The sequence below is a fragment of the Elephas maximus genome, chromosome 2 (assembly GCF_024166365.1).
Source record: "Elephas maximus indicus isolate mEleMax1 chromosome 2, mEleMax1 primary haplotype, whole genome shotgun sequence".
Lineage (NCBI taxonomy): Eukaryota > Metazoa > Chordata > Mammalia > Proboscidea > Elephantidae > Elephas > Elephas maximus.
Genome location: NC_064820.1, coordinates 224,851,208 through 224,870,296, shown reverse-complemented (window position 1 = coordinate 224,870,296; position 19,089 = coordinate 224,851,208). Strand labels below are relative to the sequence as shown.

Here is a 19,089-nt window from a genome sequence, read left to right as displayed (position 1 = left end):
GGAAGATCCGCCCTGCCTCTCTCAGCTTCTAGGCATCCCTTAGCTTGCAGGTGCATCTTCAGGTGGCTGTCCTTCCTCTCTGTGTCTCTCCTCTCTCATAAGGACACCACTCAGATGGCATTAGGACCCACCCTGCTCCAGTGCAACCTCATGTTACCTGATAACACCTTCAAAGACCCTATTTCCAAACAAGGCCATGTTCACAGGCACAGTGGTTAGGACTCCAACATATCGTTTTGGAGGACACAGTTCAATCCATAACAAAGGGCGGAATAAGTTGACATGTGTAAAGTCCATAGGATGGTACCTGGCACTTAGTGAGCTTCATGGAAAGGTTTGTTACAATCAGTAAAAGACAAGTGTAAGTACTTAACCTCTAGGAGTCTCCCTTAGGTTTCTTCTGTTTTCCTGTCAGTAAAAGGACTACCTACCTCAGAGGCTGGTTCTGATGATTAAGGAGACAACGAATGCAACCTTCCCAGCCCTGTGCTAGCTAGGGATGGCTAGCTCAGTAATTAGCAGCTGGCTTTCTCATGCACAGGAGCCCTTGTGGTGTAGTGGTTAGGCACTCAGCTGCTGACTAAAAGGTCGGCGGTTCAAAGTCACCAGTCGCTTGGAGGAGAAAGAAGTGAGAGTCAGCTTCCGTAAAGATGACAGCCTTGGAAACCCTGTGGAGCAGTTCTACTCTGTCCTATAGGGTCACTGTGAGTCGGAATTGACTCCATGGCAGTGAGTTTTTGGTTTTGGTTTCTCGGGTACTGATCAGCTCCTGATGAGAATACAAAACAAAGCTAAGCCCTCCCGTCCACTTACAAAGCCCAGTACTGGAAAATGGCAGAACAGGGTTCTGGAGCTCATGTGTGCTCTGTCCTGTTTCAGAGTCCTCCTGGAGGAAGGAAAGGCCACGGTGCCCTGTCTGGCCGAGAAACTGACCACGGAGCTCATCGTGCACATCAAAGTGAGCCATTTGGTGTTGGTGGGGCAGGGGGTAGTGGTCAAAATTGCAGCTGCCACGTCACTCCCTCAATTATGTGTCAGCTAAGACACCCACTGCACCACCCAAGAAAGCCAACAAACAAGCAAATTCTAAAAACCGCGTTTCTCATGGCCAGAGGCCAACAAGAGAGCTCCTGAAGTGGGGCCGCAACCAGGTCGCAGTGTAGAAACAAAGGTGGGTCAGTCAACCCGGGAGAAGAAACTAGGGGGGAAACCAACCTCTAACAGCAGCTTAGGCGTGGGAAGAGGAACGGCCACGGAGATAGAAAATCTGCGTTTTTTCATACGTTGTTAACACTTCCCAGTACAAAAAACATTCTCCTAAATTGTAAGAAATAAGTGTTCAGTTATTACTGGTCCTCAAAAATGGACAACCACATCCAAAGTTCTCATGATATTTTCCAATATGGGAGAACTAAGAGTGCTTGTTAGAAATCCAGTATTGTAGTGCTTGCCTGGACCTCTGCAAAGAGGTAGAACAGTGTGTGAACATTTTGTCTTAACCCTGAGAGCAGAGTTCTACACCGGCAGGTGACCCAAGGTCCTGGTTCTCAGTGACTGCTAATGTGTTCGTAGGACCAAAGCAATGGTGTCTTTTAAGCCAGGAACCACACTCCCAGCGTGAGTGATTTGGAAGGGGCCAGTGGCTCTCAAACTTTAGTGCGCACAAGAGTCACCTGGAGAGTCTGTTAAGACCCATATTCCTGGCTCCCACTCCCAGACTTTCTGATTCAGCAGGTGAGCGATCCCAGAACACCCTCTGAGTAGCGCTGATTCTAGTTGAATCCCTCATTTTGCAGAAGAGGGCTCTGAAAATTCCTACCTACTACCCATTGTCATTGAGTCGATTCTGACTCATGACGACCCCATGTGGCAGAGTAGAACTGTGTTCTATAGGGTTTTCAAGGCTGTGACCTTTTGGAAACAGATCGCCAAGCCTTTCTTACAAGGTGCCTCTGGGTGGCTTTGAACCACCAACCTTTCAGTCAGTACTCAAGTGCTTACCCATTTGCACCACCCAGGAACTCCTCTGTAAAGCATATCCCTGTCTGATTTACATACCTCTCTTTTAGAAAAGGAGCCCTGGTGGTGCTGTGGTTAACAGGTCAACTGCTAACCAAAAGGTCGGCAATTTGAACCCACCAGCTGCTCTGCAGGAGAAAGATGTGGTGATCTGCTCCCATAAAGATTACAGCCTAAGACATCCTATGGGGTAGTTCTTCCCTGTCCTATAGGGTCACTGTGAGTTAGAATTTACTCAACGACAATGGGTTTTCTTTTAGGGAAAAAATAAAAGTTGCATTTTCATAGCTTATTTTTCCATAACTTGTTTTGAACATTTCAATGTTTTACATTGAAATTTGAGTTTAAAATGTCATTTTAAATTAACTTTTTAAATATATATACCAAGATTTAATTATGATAATGATATTTGAAATTTCAAAAAAAATTTTAATGCATTTCTGTCTAGAGACACAAACTATCCCCTCCAAACAGGGCCTGTAAAATCTTAATACTTTCTTGAGGTGACCCTACATTACCCTCATCTCACACAGCCTTGGTGTGCTAATCCATCCTCAAACCACTTGGTCTTCGCTCCCCAAGTTCTAGTGAGCTCATCCTGCCCAGCATGGGCAGTGACCTCATCCCTGAGCAGGAAATGGAGCCGCTGATCTCCTAGGTGACTTTGCTTGTTCTGCCACAGTGTTCACCTGCACAGGCTCTGGGGTGGTGGGCAGAGTGAAAACCTGAACCCTGCCACTTGCTAGGTAAGTGAGGATGGCAAGTAAATTGCCCTCTCAGAGCCTTAGTTTCCTCTCTTGTAAAAAGGAGGCCATCCGACCACCTGCTCTACAGTGTAGTGTGGGGATCAAAGGAGATGTGGAGTGTTTGGAGTAAGGCTTGGCCCTCAGAAGACCTTCCAGTGTGCCCCTATGCACCTTTCCTTCCGTCTCCTTATTTATCAACAGCATCATTGGTAGGGTAGGACTATACCCGGGCTGACACCAACACCCAAGACGCACCTTCCACTGAAGCACCCTTTATCAGCTTATAAAACCCAGTCACTTCCAAGAGACGCTTCGCTAAAGAGATCTTACATCGTGTTCCAATGGACTTGTTCTCAAACGGCAAAGCACCAAGCAAAATCAAATAAAAAGCCCAAAACCAAACTAGTCACCACCCGATTCCACACGACTCCAATTGCATAAGAAATTTGCCTTATTATATACAATACAGGTAGTTCCTGACTTGCGACATGTTCGAGTCACGACAAACCACACTTGCTACCATCTACTTTTTTTCACACATCCTATCATTAGTAGTCTGTACTACGTACAATGTGGTGGCATGTAATTTGCTGATGTCATCATTCTCAGATGTTCACTCACAGATATTCACTTTCATGACTTCCTGTTTGAAACACTGCCGTGATTTGAAATGAAAAACAAAAACAAAAACCCAACGTATTCAACTTATGTCAAAACCGACTTATAGTGGAGTCTTTGGAACAGAAGCCCATTGTAAGTCAGGGACTAACTGTAGGTAACAAGTAATTCCTGCACTTGGCTGCTAAAAGTAAGGTTGGAGGTTTGAGTCCCCCCAGGGGTGCATGGGAAGAAAGGCCTCGTGATCTACCTCTGAACACTCACCCATTGAAGCGCTGCGGAGCACAGTGCTGCTCTGACACACGTGGGGTCACCAGGGGGCTGGGTCAGCTTGAGGGCAACTGGTTAATCTGTTTACTGCAAAATCCCCAAACGTCCCCGTTACATGTACGGCCTTAGCAACTTTCATACAGTAATAGAGATTCTGGATCCCCTTAAATGCTTTAAAACGAGTGTCTACCTACATACCTAGGAAATCTGTCCATTCATTTCATCAGGCTGCAGAGTCTAATTCATTGCTATTGTTTCCTTCAGAAATCACTCCCATTATTAGGACAGCAAATCCAGGAGAGCCACCAGAGGGCGACAGAGGAGCTGCGTCATTATGGCACTGAGGTCCCAGACAAGGAAACGGATAAAATGTTCTTTCTGATTGAGGTAAGAATTCCCGCGTGACACTCAGACACACGACCTGGCTTCTCCATCACCAAAGGCCTTTGGGTGGCCGCATTCGTGCCTGGTGGCCTAGTATGTCCTGAGGTGGCCCCGCACAGTCCCCACCCCATGGAGGTGCCAGGAGCCACCTTGGGCCCTAGCCGCCCTTCAGGTGCCCCATCTGAAAGAAGAGGTGGGTGTGGGCCCTTTGCAGCCCCGGCCACCATCACCACACACAGCTGCCTGAGGACCTGTGAACACAGAAGAGATGGATGCCTTTATCTCGTTTGCAGAAAGTCAAGGTGTTCAATCGAGATGTCGAAAAACTAGTAGAAGGAGAAGAAGCTGTCAAGGAGAATGAGACACGATTATATAACAAAATCAGAATGGAGTTTAAAACCTGGAATCATGTACTGGCAGCCAATACCCAAAAAGGTCAGTCCTGGGCAGGGCTCCCTCAAAGTGGCGTCCCACTTACCAACACGGGAAGCTACCTCTGGCACATATGAAATGTGCACAAGGAGCTAAGCCCACCCCTCCATGGCCTGCTCCCCTGAGGACTCAACGGCTTGCCAGCCATGGAGACCCCTCACCGTGGAGCCCTGCCCTCACCAACCCTGCCCAGGGCAACGCCACTGCCCCCGACCTCCTCAGGGGCACTCAGTTCCCACCTGAGAGATGTGCAGAGCATCCCCGGGGCTCCAGGCCCAGGACCGTGGGTGCCTTGGAGAGGCGTCTGTCTTGGAAGCCCACCCACACTAAGCTTCTCTGGCCGCACGTGTTCAGTGCCCACATGATGCCCACGGCGGTCCCTGTTGAGCTTGCTTTGGCCACATGGCACCACTGCTGAATTAGTAGTGGCTGGAAAACTGCTTCTGAGTTTTCCCTGGTAGAAAAGGGGACCTGGGATGTTTGTCATTTGGTGAGACTGAGGCAGAGAGCCGCCCAGCTGCCTCGGAGGGAGATCCACATGAAGTCAATCACCACCACCCCTTCTGGAAGGTCCAGGCTGTGGTGATGATCGGGTTTGATCAAAACAAAGCAAAAGTGTAGAGGAAGTGGTGGTGCCGTTGGTCAGCCACCGAGACGTACCCAGGGCAGCCAGACAATTCTCCTGAACACGTTCGTCCCTTTCTCTTTGTCCCCAGCCAGGACCACAGAGGTGAGCGGGTGGTTTCAGGAGCACCTCCTGCTTCCCCGGCGCCGCTCTAGCTTCCACTCTGCTCCAGGTCGGATGTCAGTAGGATGCGTGCGTACGTGCGTGTGCCTGTGTGCGTGTGCACGTGTGCCGGAGCTATTCTATGTTTGTTTGTTGTGCACTTGATAAAAGCAGCTTTACCTACTTCCATGAAAACTAGGTTTGGGGCGGGGGGGGGAGTCCTTCACGTGTACTCTGTGGATGTCTTCTCGGGAAGCCTGCCAGTGCTGCAAAACTCTTTGAATTCCTATTTTTACCTAATTAGAATTTTTCTCCTATCAATTATAAATACTAAACTTCTTCCTTGGGGTGATAATTCTCGATTGAAATAAATTTCCATAGAAGAAGAACTTTGCTTCTTAAAAATCATTTTTTCTTATATGGCATTATCAGAGTACAATTTTTTTTTTTTCCACTAAAAAGGAAACTGTATTTGGAAATATTGTCTTAGGTACAATGGACAAGTAAGGCTTTAAAAAAAATAAGTTCCTATCTTTTCGATAGAGTCCAGTCCCTGGGTGATGCAATGGTTAGTGAGCTCAGCTGCTAACTGAAAGATTGGAACTCCAAGTCCACCCAGAGGCACCTCAGAAGAAAGGGCTGGCCATCTGCTTTCAAAAAACTAGCCATGAAAAGCCCAATGGAGTACAGTTCTACTGTAACACACATGGGGTCACCATGAGTCAGGGTCTACTCAACGGCAAAACAACAAACAAACTAATCTTTTCAATATCTGTGGAATTATTAAACTTCACCAGGTGGCTTGTTTTATGTTCTAGTGAAAAATATAGTTCATGAAGAAGTCTCAAAATATGAGAATCAGTACCGGGGCAAAGAGCTTCCTGGATTTATCAACTACCAGACGTTTGTGGCCATTGTGCGACAGTATATCCAACAGCTGGTAGACCCAGCCCTGAACATGCTCCAGAAAGTTACTGGTAAGGACCCTTCAAGTGACCATCCCCTACCTTCCATAAACCTCAGTGCCTTGGGGGAACAGCTGGGAATTCAGTTATCAAGCACAGCTAGATGGCGACTCCATATGGTCCGTGGACCTGCAACATCAGCCTCACCTGGGTGGCGGTCAGAAATACTGACTCTGACCTACTGAATCAGAACCTCATTGTAAGAAGGGCTTCGGGTGACACGAATGCACATAGAAGGCTGGGTAGCTCTGTGCTGGAGTATTGTAGAAGCTTCCATTTTTTTTTTTTTTTTTAGTGTCCTTTAAATACATCCTACAGGAACAGAATGCAGCGATGGGTTCTCCGGTCTTGGGGTGGGGATACTAGCGGGCACTTGAGCTTCATCTGTATCATACATAACCCTCAAAGCAGCCGTGTGAGGAAAGGGCAGAGGCAGACCCTGGGAAGGGCAGGCAGCAATAGCACAAGCTCAGGGTGGGTAGTGATTGTGGCAGTCTTTCTCCCTAGGATTATGTACTGTTTCCCCCCACTTCTCTCTTGGTCTGGATCTGGGGAACTCTGCCCTGGGATGGGGTTGAGGTGGCACGATTCATCCTCCCTGTGTCTTTAACCCCTTTGACTCCTGCTTGGTTTTGTTCTTTCTTTGGCCAGAAATTGTCCAGCAGGCTTTCATTGCTCAGGCCAAAACCAATTTCAGAGAATTTCCCAACCTGAATCAAACGGCCCAGGTAAGCGTTCACAGGTTGCTTGATAGTCACAGGTACTACCGACTGTTTTAACCAGCACCGACCTTTGAAAGAAGTGAGATATTTACTGGAGTTTGGCAATATGAGGCCAGGGCTCTACTTGTAGATTTGCTGGGCTGGCAACTCCAGGAGCCTCACCTATCTGCCTCAGGAGTTAGTCTTCCCTTCCTGCGAGAAATGAAAGTGGGTGCATGTCCTAGTCATCTTTTCCACACGCCTTTATGCAGCAGCACAGGATGGAGGCTCTGCAGTGATGGCCTAAAATGTGACGGTACCTAATGACTGGTTGGGATCCCTGGGTGGTGCAAATGGTTAACACGCTCAGCTGCTAACTGAAAGATTGACGTCCTCCCAGAGGTGCCTTGGAAGAAAGACCTGGTGATCCTCTTCTGAAAAAAGCAGCCATTGAAAACCCTGGGGGGCAGAGTTCTACTCTGACGCACCAGGGGGTCGCCATGACTCTTTTTCACACATGAAGCGCAGCATTATCTACTAGCCCTAGTCCAAAATTTTTTGAAAGTTTGGCTTAAAAATCTTACCACAGCTCTGTAGCTTTCCACTCACCACTTCTCTTCCACCCAGGCAGAGGCTGGTGGGTTAAAATCTCATTCTACAGTCCACGAGGGGTCTGTATGAGCTTCCCAGGGCTGCTGTGACAGAATATCGTCAATTGAGAGAATTGTAACAACACACATTTATGGTCTCCCACCTCTGGAGGCCAGAATCCCAAATCAAGGTGTCAGCAGGACCATGTTTTCTCCAGAGGCTCTAGGGGAAGAACCATCCAGTTTCTCTCAGCTTCTGGTAGCCCCAGGTGTCCCTTGGCCTCTAGACGCATCTCATATGGCCACCCTTCCTTTAACTGCCTCTGTTTCTTCTTTTATAAGGACATTGGTCATATTGGAATAGGACCCACCCTACTCCAGTATGTCCTTGTATTAACTGAGAACGCCCTCAGAGACCCTATTTCCAAACAAGGCCTTGTTCACAGGTACCACAGGCTAGGACTTCAACGTATCTCTTGGGGGACGCGATTCAATCCATAACAGGATCTATTGTCCGTTATTGCTACATACACTCCAAAAAAAGAAGACAAAGCAACACTTGTGAAACTCACAGGCCCTCTGTCTCCCAAACGTTCACTTTACAAACCTACCTTCAATTTACAGAAGTCTGTCTGAAAGTCAAAAGCAAAGACGTGACTCTTCTCTCCCTTGCCATCCTTTCTTTCCCAGGAGAAGCAGAATTTCTGGGAAGTAAACGTACCAAACTATTACCCCACCGTGTCATTAGATTCAGAGTCATTCTGGAGCGTGGATTCAAGCAGCTTGGTTTAGAGAGACTCAAGTGCACCTTCCCCGTGGGAGACCTAGGACTGACTCTCAGCCAATTCACCCCGGGCGTAGTCACCACTGTGTATCCATAGAGGCTTGCGTGTTGTTGGGATGCTGAGCAGGTTTCAGCAGAGCTTCCAGATTAAGAAGGACTAGGAAGAAAAGCCTGGTGACCTACTTCCCAAAATTAGCCAGAGAAATCCCTGTGGATCACAATGGTTCAACCCTCAACCGATCATGGGGCTGGTGCAGGACTAGGCAGCGTTCATTCGGTTGTCGTGGGGTCACGAGGAGTTGGGGGCTGACTCTACGGCAGCTAATAAGGACAGAAGGACACGTTTGTAAAAACGTTGACTAAACCATGACTGAAGGAGGAGGAAGGCCGTGCAGTGGGGGCGGGGAGGCCAGGGCAGAGAGAAGGAAAGGGTGGGAGGGAGGCGGGCTGGACAGGGAGCAAGGGGTGTGAGCAAAATAGGGCTGAGGAAGGCAGTGAAGGCTGGGGCGGGGACTGTCTTAAAATCACTAGTTAAAGCCTCGGGCCTTTTCTGACCTTAGCTTATTTTTAATTTGATGTACTTCTAAATTGTTTCAGCCTAAGAAGGGGAAGGAAAGTATGTGTTTGCCTTTCTTATCTCATCAGGAGATGATCGAAAACATAAAAATGAGACAAGTAGAGGCAGCAGAAGATCTGGTCCAGCTTCAGTTCAGAATGGAGCAGCTGGTTTTTTGTCAAGATGAGCTTTACTGTGCGATTCTGAAGGAAGTCCGAAAACAGACGTCTAACCCGCTGGAAAATAATCCGCAGCTTTTTCAGAGGAATCAGTTGAATGTTTTTGGTGCCAGCGTAACGGATCCTTCAACTTCCTCTATTACTGAAAGTGGTGTACACCTGAATGCGTATTTCACGGTGAGTCAGTGCAGGCCGGTATTTGGCAGGTTGGGTCTTCCTGTTGAGAGTTGCTTAACTGAGGGAAGAAAGAAAGGACCACCGGTCTTTATCAAGCCCTTTCGTACTGTGATAACACCTACTCTATTAACTCTAAAGAAGGGGAAATTATAATCTCAAGCCAAGAGAGCTTTTAACTAACTTCCCCAAAATCAGTTGTGGATTTTATTTATTTATTTTTACCGTGGCAGAGCATGAACTCAAAATTAATTCCAGTTCCAAATTTCTTCATATTTTATATGCTATGTAGAAAATGTGGAAACCCCGGTAACCAAAAGGCTGGCAGTTCAAATCCACCAGGCGCTCCTTGGAAACTCTATGGGGCAGTTCTACCCTGTCCTCTAGGGTCACTGTGAGTCAGAATCGACTCGAGGGCAATTGATTGGTTTATGTAGGAAATACAAAATTAATAAAATCAGAATACAGCAAAATCTAACACACAATAGCTATACTGGCTATAATTTCACTTTCTTGAGGTTCAGAAGGCCTTCACCTTGTAAAGTACCTCAAACTCACCAGTTTCACAAAACAGAGGCTAAAATTTCTTTCTGTACATTTTGTGATTTTTGTGGTTTCTGATCTAGCGGCTGGCTAAAGGATTAGAGCACAGAGAAAGGAAAATACCCTTTAAGCTTTGAAGATGCTCAACTCCTAAAGCCCTTTCCCAAGAAGCAGAGTTACCCAGGCATGGGCGTCAGGCTGCCAGGGAAAGCAGACATCAGTTTGCAGAAAGGGAATGAGGCAGACATTGGTGCTAGGCCCCATTTGCCTCCCAGAATGCAGACAGGAATCATGGGGCCCCCAGAACTTGGGGGAGGGGGAGAGTGGCAGGGGGCCCCCTGGGATGTCCAAAGTGTGAAGGGCAGTTGGCAGGGTGGGGTCTGCTAACCTATCAGTGGGTTCTTGGTGCCAGAGAGGGTGCCGGGATAGTAAGAGTGGCAGCCCAGACAGAAGCGCCATGTGTCTGGTACTTGTACTGGTCTCCTAGGGCTGCTGTAACTAAATACCACCAACACGGTGGATTATAAAGGCCCCTGGGTGATGCAAACGCTTTGCATTCGGCTACTCACCTAAAGGCTGGCAGTTCAAACCCACCCAGGCTACTGCACAAAAACCCTTATGAAAACTGCTTCAGCAGTTCCACTCTGTAACATATGGGGTCGCTGTCAGTTGTAATAGACTTGACAGCAACAAGGTTTGTTTGTTTGTTTGTTAGTGAGGTGGTTTATAAGAACAGAAATGTACCCTCTCGCAGCTCCGGACACCAGAAGTCCAAATCAACATGTCGGCCAGGCCCTGCGCCCTCCAAAGGCTCTAGGAGAAGATCCTTTCTTTTCTCACAGCTTCTGGGAGCTCCAGGACTTCCTTGGCTGTAGATGTGTCTTCACACAGTTGCCCTTCCTCTTTCTGTGTCCTTTCTCATCTTTTATAGGACACTCCTCAGATTTGATTAGAGCCCCCCTACTCCAGTATGAACTCAGGGTAACTGATAAAAACTGACTCATGGGGACCCCGTGTATCACAGAGTAGAACTGAGCTCCACAGAGCTTTCTTAGCTGTAATCTTTACAGAAGCAGAGAGCCAGGCCTTTCTTCCGCAGTGCTGCTGGTGAGTTCAAAATGCCAAACTTTAGGTTCATAGTCGAGAGCATTTGCACCACCCAGGTACCTATGTTAACTGATAACATCTTCAAAGACCCTATTTCCAAACAAGGTTACATTCACAGATACCAGCAGGTTAGGACTTCAACGTATCTTTTGAGGAGACACAATTCAACCCATAACAACACTGCACAATAGAGTGGGACTTGCCAGGGCGTCCACAGACGTCAAGTTCCGGTCTTAGCAAGGCGCCCACACATACACCCAAGGCCAGGTCTTCTCTCAGCAACCCCAGGCTCTGGGCCAAGACCCCTCCCACTAACCCTACTTAACCCCCTTCCTCCAGGAAACCAGCAGGCGTCTTGCCAACCAGATCCCGCTCATAATTCAGTTCTTCCTGCTCCAAGAGTATGGCGACTGCCTGCAGAGGTCCATGATGCACGTATTACAGGAAAAAGAGGGCTACTCCTGGCTGCTGCAGGAGCAAACGGAGACGGCCGCCAAGAGGAGGTTCCTTAAGGAGCGGATCTACCGGCTGACGCAGGCGCGGTGCACGCTCCGTCAGTTCTCCACTTAGAGGAGACAGCCCGCTGGAGGGCGATGGTGCTCTTGGGTGCTATCCTTCTGTGCGCGTCCCTTGCAAGCAGAGCTGGTGCCAGAAGCTGCTTTACGCTGAGGGCCAGACTCTTCTGGTGCCGGCTGCATCCATCTTCTCTGTGCTCTACACACATCAGAACGCTTCTCTGAGTTCACCCTGGCAGGATACCCATGTACTCAGCTGTCACCTCCTCCAGGAAGTCTTCCCTGACCACCATGAAGAGGTGGGTGGTCCTGACCTTGGGCCCCCATAGCACTCAATTATGGCATTCTCGAGTACAACAGTAATTCTTTGTCATTTTCCCCCATCGGATAATGAGACCCTGCAGAGGGCAAGGATAATATATTCCTCTTTTGTATTTCCAGACTCTAAGAGGCACCTGGCACATTAAAAAAAAAAAAAAAAAAAGGATTCCCTTGGAGTCGACGCCGACTCATGGCAATCTCATGTGTGTCAGAGTAAAACTGTGCTCCACAGAGTTTTCATGGCTGTGACCTTTTGGAAGCAGATTGCCAGGCCTTTTTTCTGAGGTGCCTCTGGGTGGATCCAAACCACCAACCTTTCACCTAGCACGTGTAACTTCTTAATCAATGCTATACCTAGAAAGAGTGAGTGTTGCTGAGTGAGGGAGGTGACCCAAGGCTGTCGCTTCGACCCTGACTTTGGTTGTTCAAAAAAGGTCAGTGGTTTGAATCTACCAGCCACTCCTTAGAAATATCCTTGGGGCAGTTCTACTCTGTCCTTTCGGGTTGCTGTGAGTCCGAATCACCTCTATGGCAATGAGTTTGAGCTGGTTTATCAGGAGTGGGAGGGAGGGAGAAAGGGGGAGGCTTTGCTTAGGGGGCATGGAGTTTGTGTTAATGGTGGTGGAATGGTTTGGAAAAAGATAGCAAGAATGGTTGCACAACTTGAAGAATGTAATCAGTGTCATGAACTGTCCGTGTAGAAACTACTGGATTGGAGTGTGTTTTCTTATGTATATTTTCGCCACAATAAACAATAATAATAAAGAGAGAGAGAGCTTCTCACCAGTGATCATCTCTAGACTGGAGGGTTGTAGGTGATTTTATTTTCTTCATGCTTTTCTGTATTTTCCAAGCAATGAGTATGAATTACTTAATAAAAAGGCAATACAATACATATTCTTAAAGCGATTAATATCTGTATTGAGGTCACTGGTGGTTCAGTGGTAGAATTCTTGCCTCCCATGTGGGAGACTTGAGTTCCATTCCAAATCAATGCACCCGTCTGTACATGGAGGCTTGTCTGTGGCTATGAAGCTCAACAAATTTCAGGAGAGCTTCCAGACTAAGACTAGGAAGAAAGGCCTGGCAATCTACTTCAGAAAATCAGCCAGTGAAAACCGATGGGTCACAACAGTCCCATCTTAAAAAAGGATCATGGTGGGGATGGTGCAGGACCAGGAAGTGTTTTGTTCAGTTGTACATGGGGTCGCCATGAGTGAGAGCCTGACTCCACCACAGGTAACAACTCCATAACCAAGAGATGACATTTTTAATCTAGTGCTATTATGCTGGGGTCTTTGGGCTTCTCCTTACAGGCCAGAGGAGGAATGAGGCAACCTAGAATAGAATTTGGAAGTGAGGACTGGGAGAATTTTGAAGAGTAGCTGGAAAGCGAAGAGCCAGCTGGGTCAATTCCCATAAACCCCAGGGGAGAGGTCCTGGAAAGGCAGTTGACAGGTGTGCCGTCTGCACCATTTGAAAAAATTAACTTTCACAAAGTATTGATTTCCCAGTACATCACCAGGCAAATGGCAGGGGACGGCTGGCGCTGTCAGGAAAAGTGATTTGCAAAGGCCACCACCTTCCCCGGTGACCATGTACTAGACCCCGGGTGCACAAAGCCAGGACCCGCGGCGGAGCCTCCGGCCAGCCTGGCTCGGCTCCCCGCGCTCCTCCGCTTTTGGCTTTCAGCATCTGAGTCCTGGGGCAGGGCTCTCTGCGGGGCCCTGGGGCGAGAAGCAGGCAGAGCAGGGCCTGCCACTGAGAAGAGGAACTGGCACGCACGCCACGCGCCAGCCTCTTTGCACTTTAATTGAAAACCAGTCTCCTGGGGTATCCTCTTCAAATGCAGATTCCGATTCCGTGGTCTGGGGTGGCCCCAGATCTGAATTTCTGACAAACTCCCAGGGGATGCCAATGTTCCTGGTCCGGGACCACCCTTTGAGAAGCACAGGTCCATAAGTCACACGCACAACACCAGGCAAAAGCAACAAGAGCGTGGACTCGCACCTGGCCAGCTTGGGGTCCGCGACAGATACAAGGCGCCCGAGCGGGGCGCACGGCCTGCAGCTCTGGCCGCACAGCGACAGCCTGAGCGCGTTCCTAGGAGGTGCTGCTGGCCCCGCCACCTCCCGGGAGCCCGCTGGTCACCGGCAGGATCGTATCCGGACGGACCGATATCCGAAACACAGCGCGACAGCAGAGCGCAGCGCCAGTAGGGCGGGATCCTGGGGGTCTTCTAAACACCGCCTGACCCTCCTCCTCCCGGTTTGCCGAGGCTCGGGACCCCGCCCACCCCGGGCACCGCTCACCCCGGGCACCGCCCCCTGCTCAGGGCACCGCCCCCATCGGGCACCGCCCACCCCGCCGGGCACCGCCACCTGCTCAGGGCACCGCCCCCCACGCCGGACACCGCCCATCTCGCCGGACACCGCCGAATCCCGCCGGACACCGCCCCCTGCTCAGTGCACCGCCCACCCCACCGGACCTCGCCCACCCCGCAGGACCCCGCCCACCCCGCAGGACTCCGCCCACCCCGCAGGACCCCGCCCCCTGCTCAGAGTACCGCCCACCCCGCCGGACCCCGCCCGCCCCGCCGGGCACCGCCCCCCCCGCCGGACACCGCCCACCCCGCCGGACACCGCCCCCCTCCAAGCACCTAACCCTCCCCCGGCACCGTCCCCTCTCCTGGCAATGTCCCCCTCTCCGGACACAGTCCACCCCTTCGGACACCGTCCCCTCCTCCCCCACCACCCGTCTCCTGGCACTGCCCACCTCTCCGGACACCGGTCCCTCCTCTCGCACCGCCCCCTCTCGGCCCCTCCTCCGAGCAGCGCCCCTCCCCCAGTCAGTGTCCCCTCCCCCGGCACCCACCGCCCCTCTGTCCCTGCACCGCCCGCTCTCGTCCCTTTTCGGCAGTGCCCGCCCCTCACCGCACCGCTGCCTCCTCCCCGCCCTCGGGCTCCGGAATCCAGTCTGCGCACCTAGACTTCCCTTTCTCTGAGCCCTGGAGGAGAAAAGAAACCGAAACCGAAACTGACTGCTGAATGGACCTGCAGGGAAGGCGGGCGAGAGGCGGGGAGGGGGCTGTGGAGAAAACCAAGGGCTCAGGGTAGCCCTCCAGAGGTCACGGGAGAACCAGGCCTGCAGTGCCAGACTCAGCCTCCTGGGCTCACTGTCCACGCACCCACTCATCTATTTATTCATTTGTTCATTCGAGAAACATTTATTAAACTCTGCCAGATCCCGAGTACAAGAGGGTGCAGGGTTACGGCACGCTTGACACTGTCACAGGGGGTGACACCGAAATGACCCCAGGGTCCCCGGCAGCGGCGGCTGAGGCAGGCAGCCAGGTTCCACAGGGGGAGGGTCTGGCGAGGCAGTGGCGCCACTAGGGTTGGTGTCACCCATCACCCAGCACAGTAGCTCCTCACCACAACCCACCCCCCATCACCCAGCACAGCCCCGCTCATGAGGGGTGACACCATGAGTTACCACACTGGGTGACAGACACCAACCCTAGTGACACCCCTAGTGTATGGGGCATGGATTGTCAGGGAAGCACCTCCACGGACCTGGAGGACCAGGTGCAGCTGGTGGGTGGATGGGCCAATGGCGACAATGCACAGGGCTGACTACATTCCTAGAAGAAATCCTGGCTGCAGGCGCCAGGGGAGGAGAGCGGCCCCAGCTGGCAATACATGAAGTGAGGAGGGTGCTAAATGCCGGAAAAGGAAGGGAGCAGAGAGAGGTGCACCAGGCGCAGGCCAGCATTGGTACACTAGGCTGGGCAGTTTGGGATAACTTCCTCTCACCCCTCTCTCCCTGAAGGCAGCCCCCCGCCTTGCAGAGTCATATTCCTATAGGTGTTGAAGAGGACACACCCATTCAGAAGAGGCTGGGCTTGCAGTGGGGAGCCCACCCCACAGTTGCTGGGATGGCACTCCATGAACACTGGATCAGCTATCAGGGAAAAGCCAGCCCAGGCCAGCCCAGGCCACCGGGGTGTGAAGGGCTGGGGGAGGACCCCTACAGGCTGGAGACTCCAAATGATGACCAGGCAGACAACAGGGCTGAGAGCCAGTGAGATTGTTGGGCCCCTAATCTGCTTCTCCTCTGAATGCTGTGTTTTGGCCAGATACTGTAATGGAGGGAGGAAGAACACCAAGAGGGCAGGACCAGGCTCTGCCACCATGGGAGCCCCAGGCAGGCAGGCCCACTGTATGTGTGACGGGCACCGAGTAGGCAGTGGAAGAATACAAGCTTGCTAAGACCTTCGTGGAGGTGACAGCTGGTCAAGGAGGTGGACGCTTCCCCACTCTCCGTAACAGCCATCAGACTCAGATGCCACAGCGGCATCCTGAGCTCAGGATGGAGGGTGCCTGGAAGAACAGCTGTGGCCCAGGCGTGGGAGGAGAGCCCAGGGGAGCTACACTGACCAGGAACATCCCAGTTGAGCCCTAGCAGGGAGGGGAATTTCTCAGGAAGCCCACGGGAGAAGGACAGTCCAAGCAGAGAGAGGGGCACGCACAAAGGCCAGGGAGGGTGACATGTGGGGGAGTGACAGGATGCCTTGCTCTAGGTGGGCGAGTAGGGTGCTGGGATTGGAACAGAAGTTGCCTGGGGAAGGAGAGGGAAATTCTCAAAGAGCTACAGAGTTTGAAACTTACCCAGCAGAAAATATACTACTAAATATTCTCTTTAGTAGAGAACGCATCCTCAGCAGTTCAGGGGGAGGGCTGTGGGCTTCCTTAAGAAAGGAACTGAGTTTTGCTGATTTCTGCAGTGGGAGAAAATGTTAGATTCGAGTGGCCTGCTGCAAAGCCTATAGTGAGACAGGAGGAGTTAGTCAGCAAGATGGCTTTATTGGATGCCGGTACTCAAGAGACAGAGGGGGTTAAATTTCTCCCAAATTCTGTCTACCCTAAAGGGCTGACGTGAGGGTTTATATAGGGGTAAGTTTAGGGTTACCTAATGTTTTAAAGCATGTAGGCCACAGATGGTCTTATACATCACAAAACAACTATAAGAAACTCTTTATTAAACTAAAGATATGCGAGACATCTGGACTCTAATTAGTATATTTGTAACAGGACAAAAAAACTCACATAAGAATCTCTCGGCTAGTGGAACTGCTCTGCCAAGTCCACTCTGGCAGAGACAGGGAGCAAGAAAGACAGTTGTAGATTAAAAATGTCAGGCATCTTTTCTAGCTGCCATTTTATAAGCTGAAGGCCATTTCTCAAGAGAACAAAGAAGAGGAGACCAAGGCCACAGGAGCTGAGAGAGCTCCACACCCCTTTGGAAGAGACCAGCGCGGCTGGTGCAATGAAAAATGTTTTCAGAGATTACTTAAAGCATCTTTATGGCATTAGTTATGTCAAGTTCTCAATCACCCATTGTGAACAGGAGAAAACATGTTGTCAGGTATTAGGATGTTTGTTATGTTAAGAGTGGGACAGGCCGCTCAGCCATATCTTGAATAGAACCTGCGCCATTTTCCAAAGACTAGAGATTAATCACAGCTTATACAGCTATACTAAAATAAACAAGGAAATATATTCTCTCTACTTTAATATTAAAACACTGGAGAAAATGTATTTTCTCTCCTTCAAAAAGGTCAGGCTCGGGGGATAAAACCCGTCTTGAAATAATAGTAGCTCTACCACTGGGCAGTGACCTAAGGCCTCGGGTGTAAAATGAAGATGATCATATACTCACTTCTTTTTTTTTTTTTTCTTGTGCTTTAGGTGAAAGTTTACAGCTCAAGTTAATTTCTCATTCAAAAATGTCTACACATATTGGTTGCCATCCCCATGATGTGACGGCACGCTCCCCCTTCCTCTCTGGGTTCCCTGTGTCCATTCCTCTAGTTCCTGTCCTTTCCTGCCTTCTTGTCTTGCTTTCAGGCAGGAGTTGCCCATTTGGTCTCATATGTTTAACTGAACTAAGAGGCATTTTCCTCCTGTGTGTTATTGTTTGTTTTATAGGCCCATCTAATCGTTGTCTGAAACATGGGCTTCAGGAGTGGTTTCACTTCTGAGTTCTAAGTGTTGGGGTGGAGGGCCATAGTCTTAGGGATTCCTCCAGTCTCTGTCAGACCAGTAAGTGTGGCCTTTTTTCATGAATTTCAATTCTGTTCCACATTTTTCTCTCCCTCTGTCTGGGACTCTCTGTTGTGATCCCTGTCAGAGTAGTTGGTGGTGGTAGCCTGGCAATGTTGCTGGGTGAAAACCCCAGGTTTTGCTCCCCGTGACTTGTTACAGCCAATAAACAAGAGGCTGAGGTGGGAGATCAGAAAGACGCCTTTATCTCATTGTACAAGGAAAGGAGCAATCAGGGCTGCTGCCTCCAAGGCTGCTCCGGGGCAGCTTGGGGAGGTGGGCTTTTACAGAGAGCAGACAGGAAAATGCAAATTCATCATGAATATTCAAGTGTGAGTTCACGCAGGTGCTCAGAGCTTGGGGATGACTATGCATTTTCTTTAGACAAGGGTTCGATCCCCCAGGATGTACGAAGGGATGAATTTTTCTTCATTAGGATGTTCGTCTCCACCCAGAGTCGGGTTGAGGCCATCTATGGCCCGTTCTGTGGTTATCTTGTCAAGGACAATTTCCGAAGAAAGGGCAGCTTATTTTGCTGGATGTAGGAGGATAAGTCAGAACAGGTGTCTCTCAGAAGGGTTGGGCTCTGAGGCACCGTCTACTTCTGGGCTCGGGCTGGTGAAGGCTCTGGTTCATGTGGTCCTTTAGTCCTTTGGGCTAATATTTTGCTTGTGTTTTGGATTTCTTCATTCTCCTTTGCTCCCATGGGATAGGACGGGACCAACAGATGTATCTTAGATGGCTGCTTGCAAGCTTTTAAGACTCCAGATGCTACTCACCAAAGTGGGATGTGGAAACTTTTGTTTATGATCTAGGTTAGACAAATTCACCTAGATGTCCCTGGAGACTATGGTCCCCAGCCCCCAGCCCCAGCAACTTGGACCCTCAAGGTATTTGGATGTTTTCTAGGAAAGTTCTATGCCTTTGCCTTGCTCAAGTTGTGTTGATTTCCCGTGTATTGTGTGTTGTCTTTCCCTTCACCAAAGTTGACACAAGTCTACTCTCCACTTAGTGATTTCCCCTTCCCTTCCCTCCCCACCTTGGAACCATCAAAGAAGGTTTTTTTCTTGAGTTCTAATAATAGCAGTCGCATACAATATTTGTTCTTCAGTGACTGACTTATTTCAGTCAGCATAACACCCACCAGAATCATCCACCTTGTGAGGTGTTTCCCGGATTCATCTTTGTTCTTGATCCATGTCTTTTATCACTCATTGGAAACCCTGGTGGTGTAGTGGTTAAGCGCTACCACTGCTAACCTAAAGGGTCAGAAGTTCAAATCCACCAGGCGCTCCTTGGAAACTCTATGGGGCAGTTCTACTCTGTCCTATAGGCTCACCATGAGTCGGAATCC

General features: G+C 49.9%; 1 protein-coding gene across 2 annotated transcripts in view; it reads left to right on the top strand.

The window, feature by feature from the left end:
* LOC126070589 (interferon-induced GTP-binding protein Mx2-like) overlaps positions 1 to 12,526 on the top strand; it is a 37,195-nt gene extending 24,669 nt beyond the window's left edge. For both annotated transcript variants that reach the window (XM_049874911.1, XM_049874912.1), the window contains exons 8-14: positions 880 to 958; positions 3,918 to 4,040; positions 4,331 to 4,472; positions 6,015 to 6,173; positions 6,813 to 6,889; positions 8,882 to 9,148; positions 11,135 to 12,526. In XM_049874911.1, the coding sequence (XP_049730868.1) occupies positions 880 to 958; positions 3,918 to 4,040; positions 4,331 to 4,472; positions 6,015 to 6,173; positions 6,813 to 6,889; positions 8,882 to 9,148; positions 11,135 to 11,365 (1,078 nt within the window). In that variant the 3' untranslated portion in view covers positions 11,366 to 12,526. The remainder of the gene's footprint in view (positions 1 to 879; positions 959 to 3,917; positions 4,041 to 4,330; positions 4,473 to 6,014; positions 6,174 to 6,812; positions 6,890 to 8,881; positions 9,149 to 11,134) is intronic.
* The last annotated feature ends 6,563 nt before the right edge of the window (positions 12,527 to 19,089 follow it).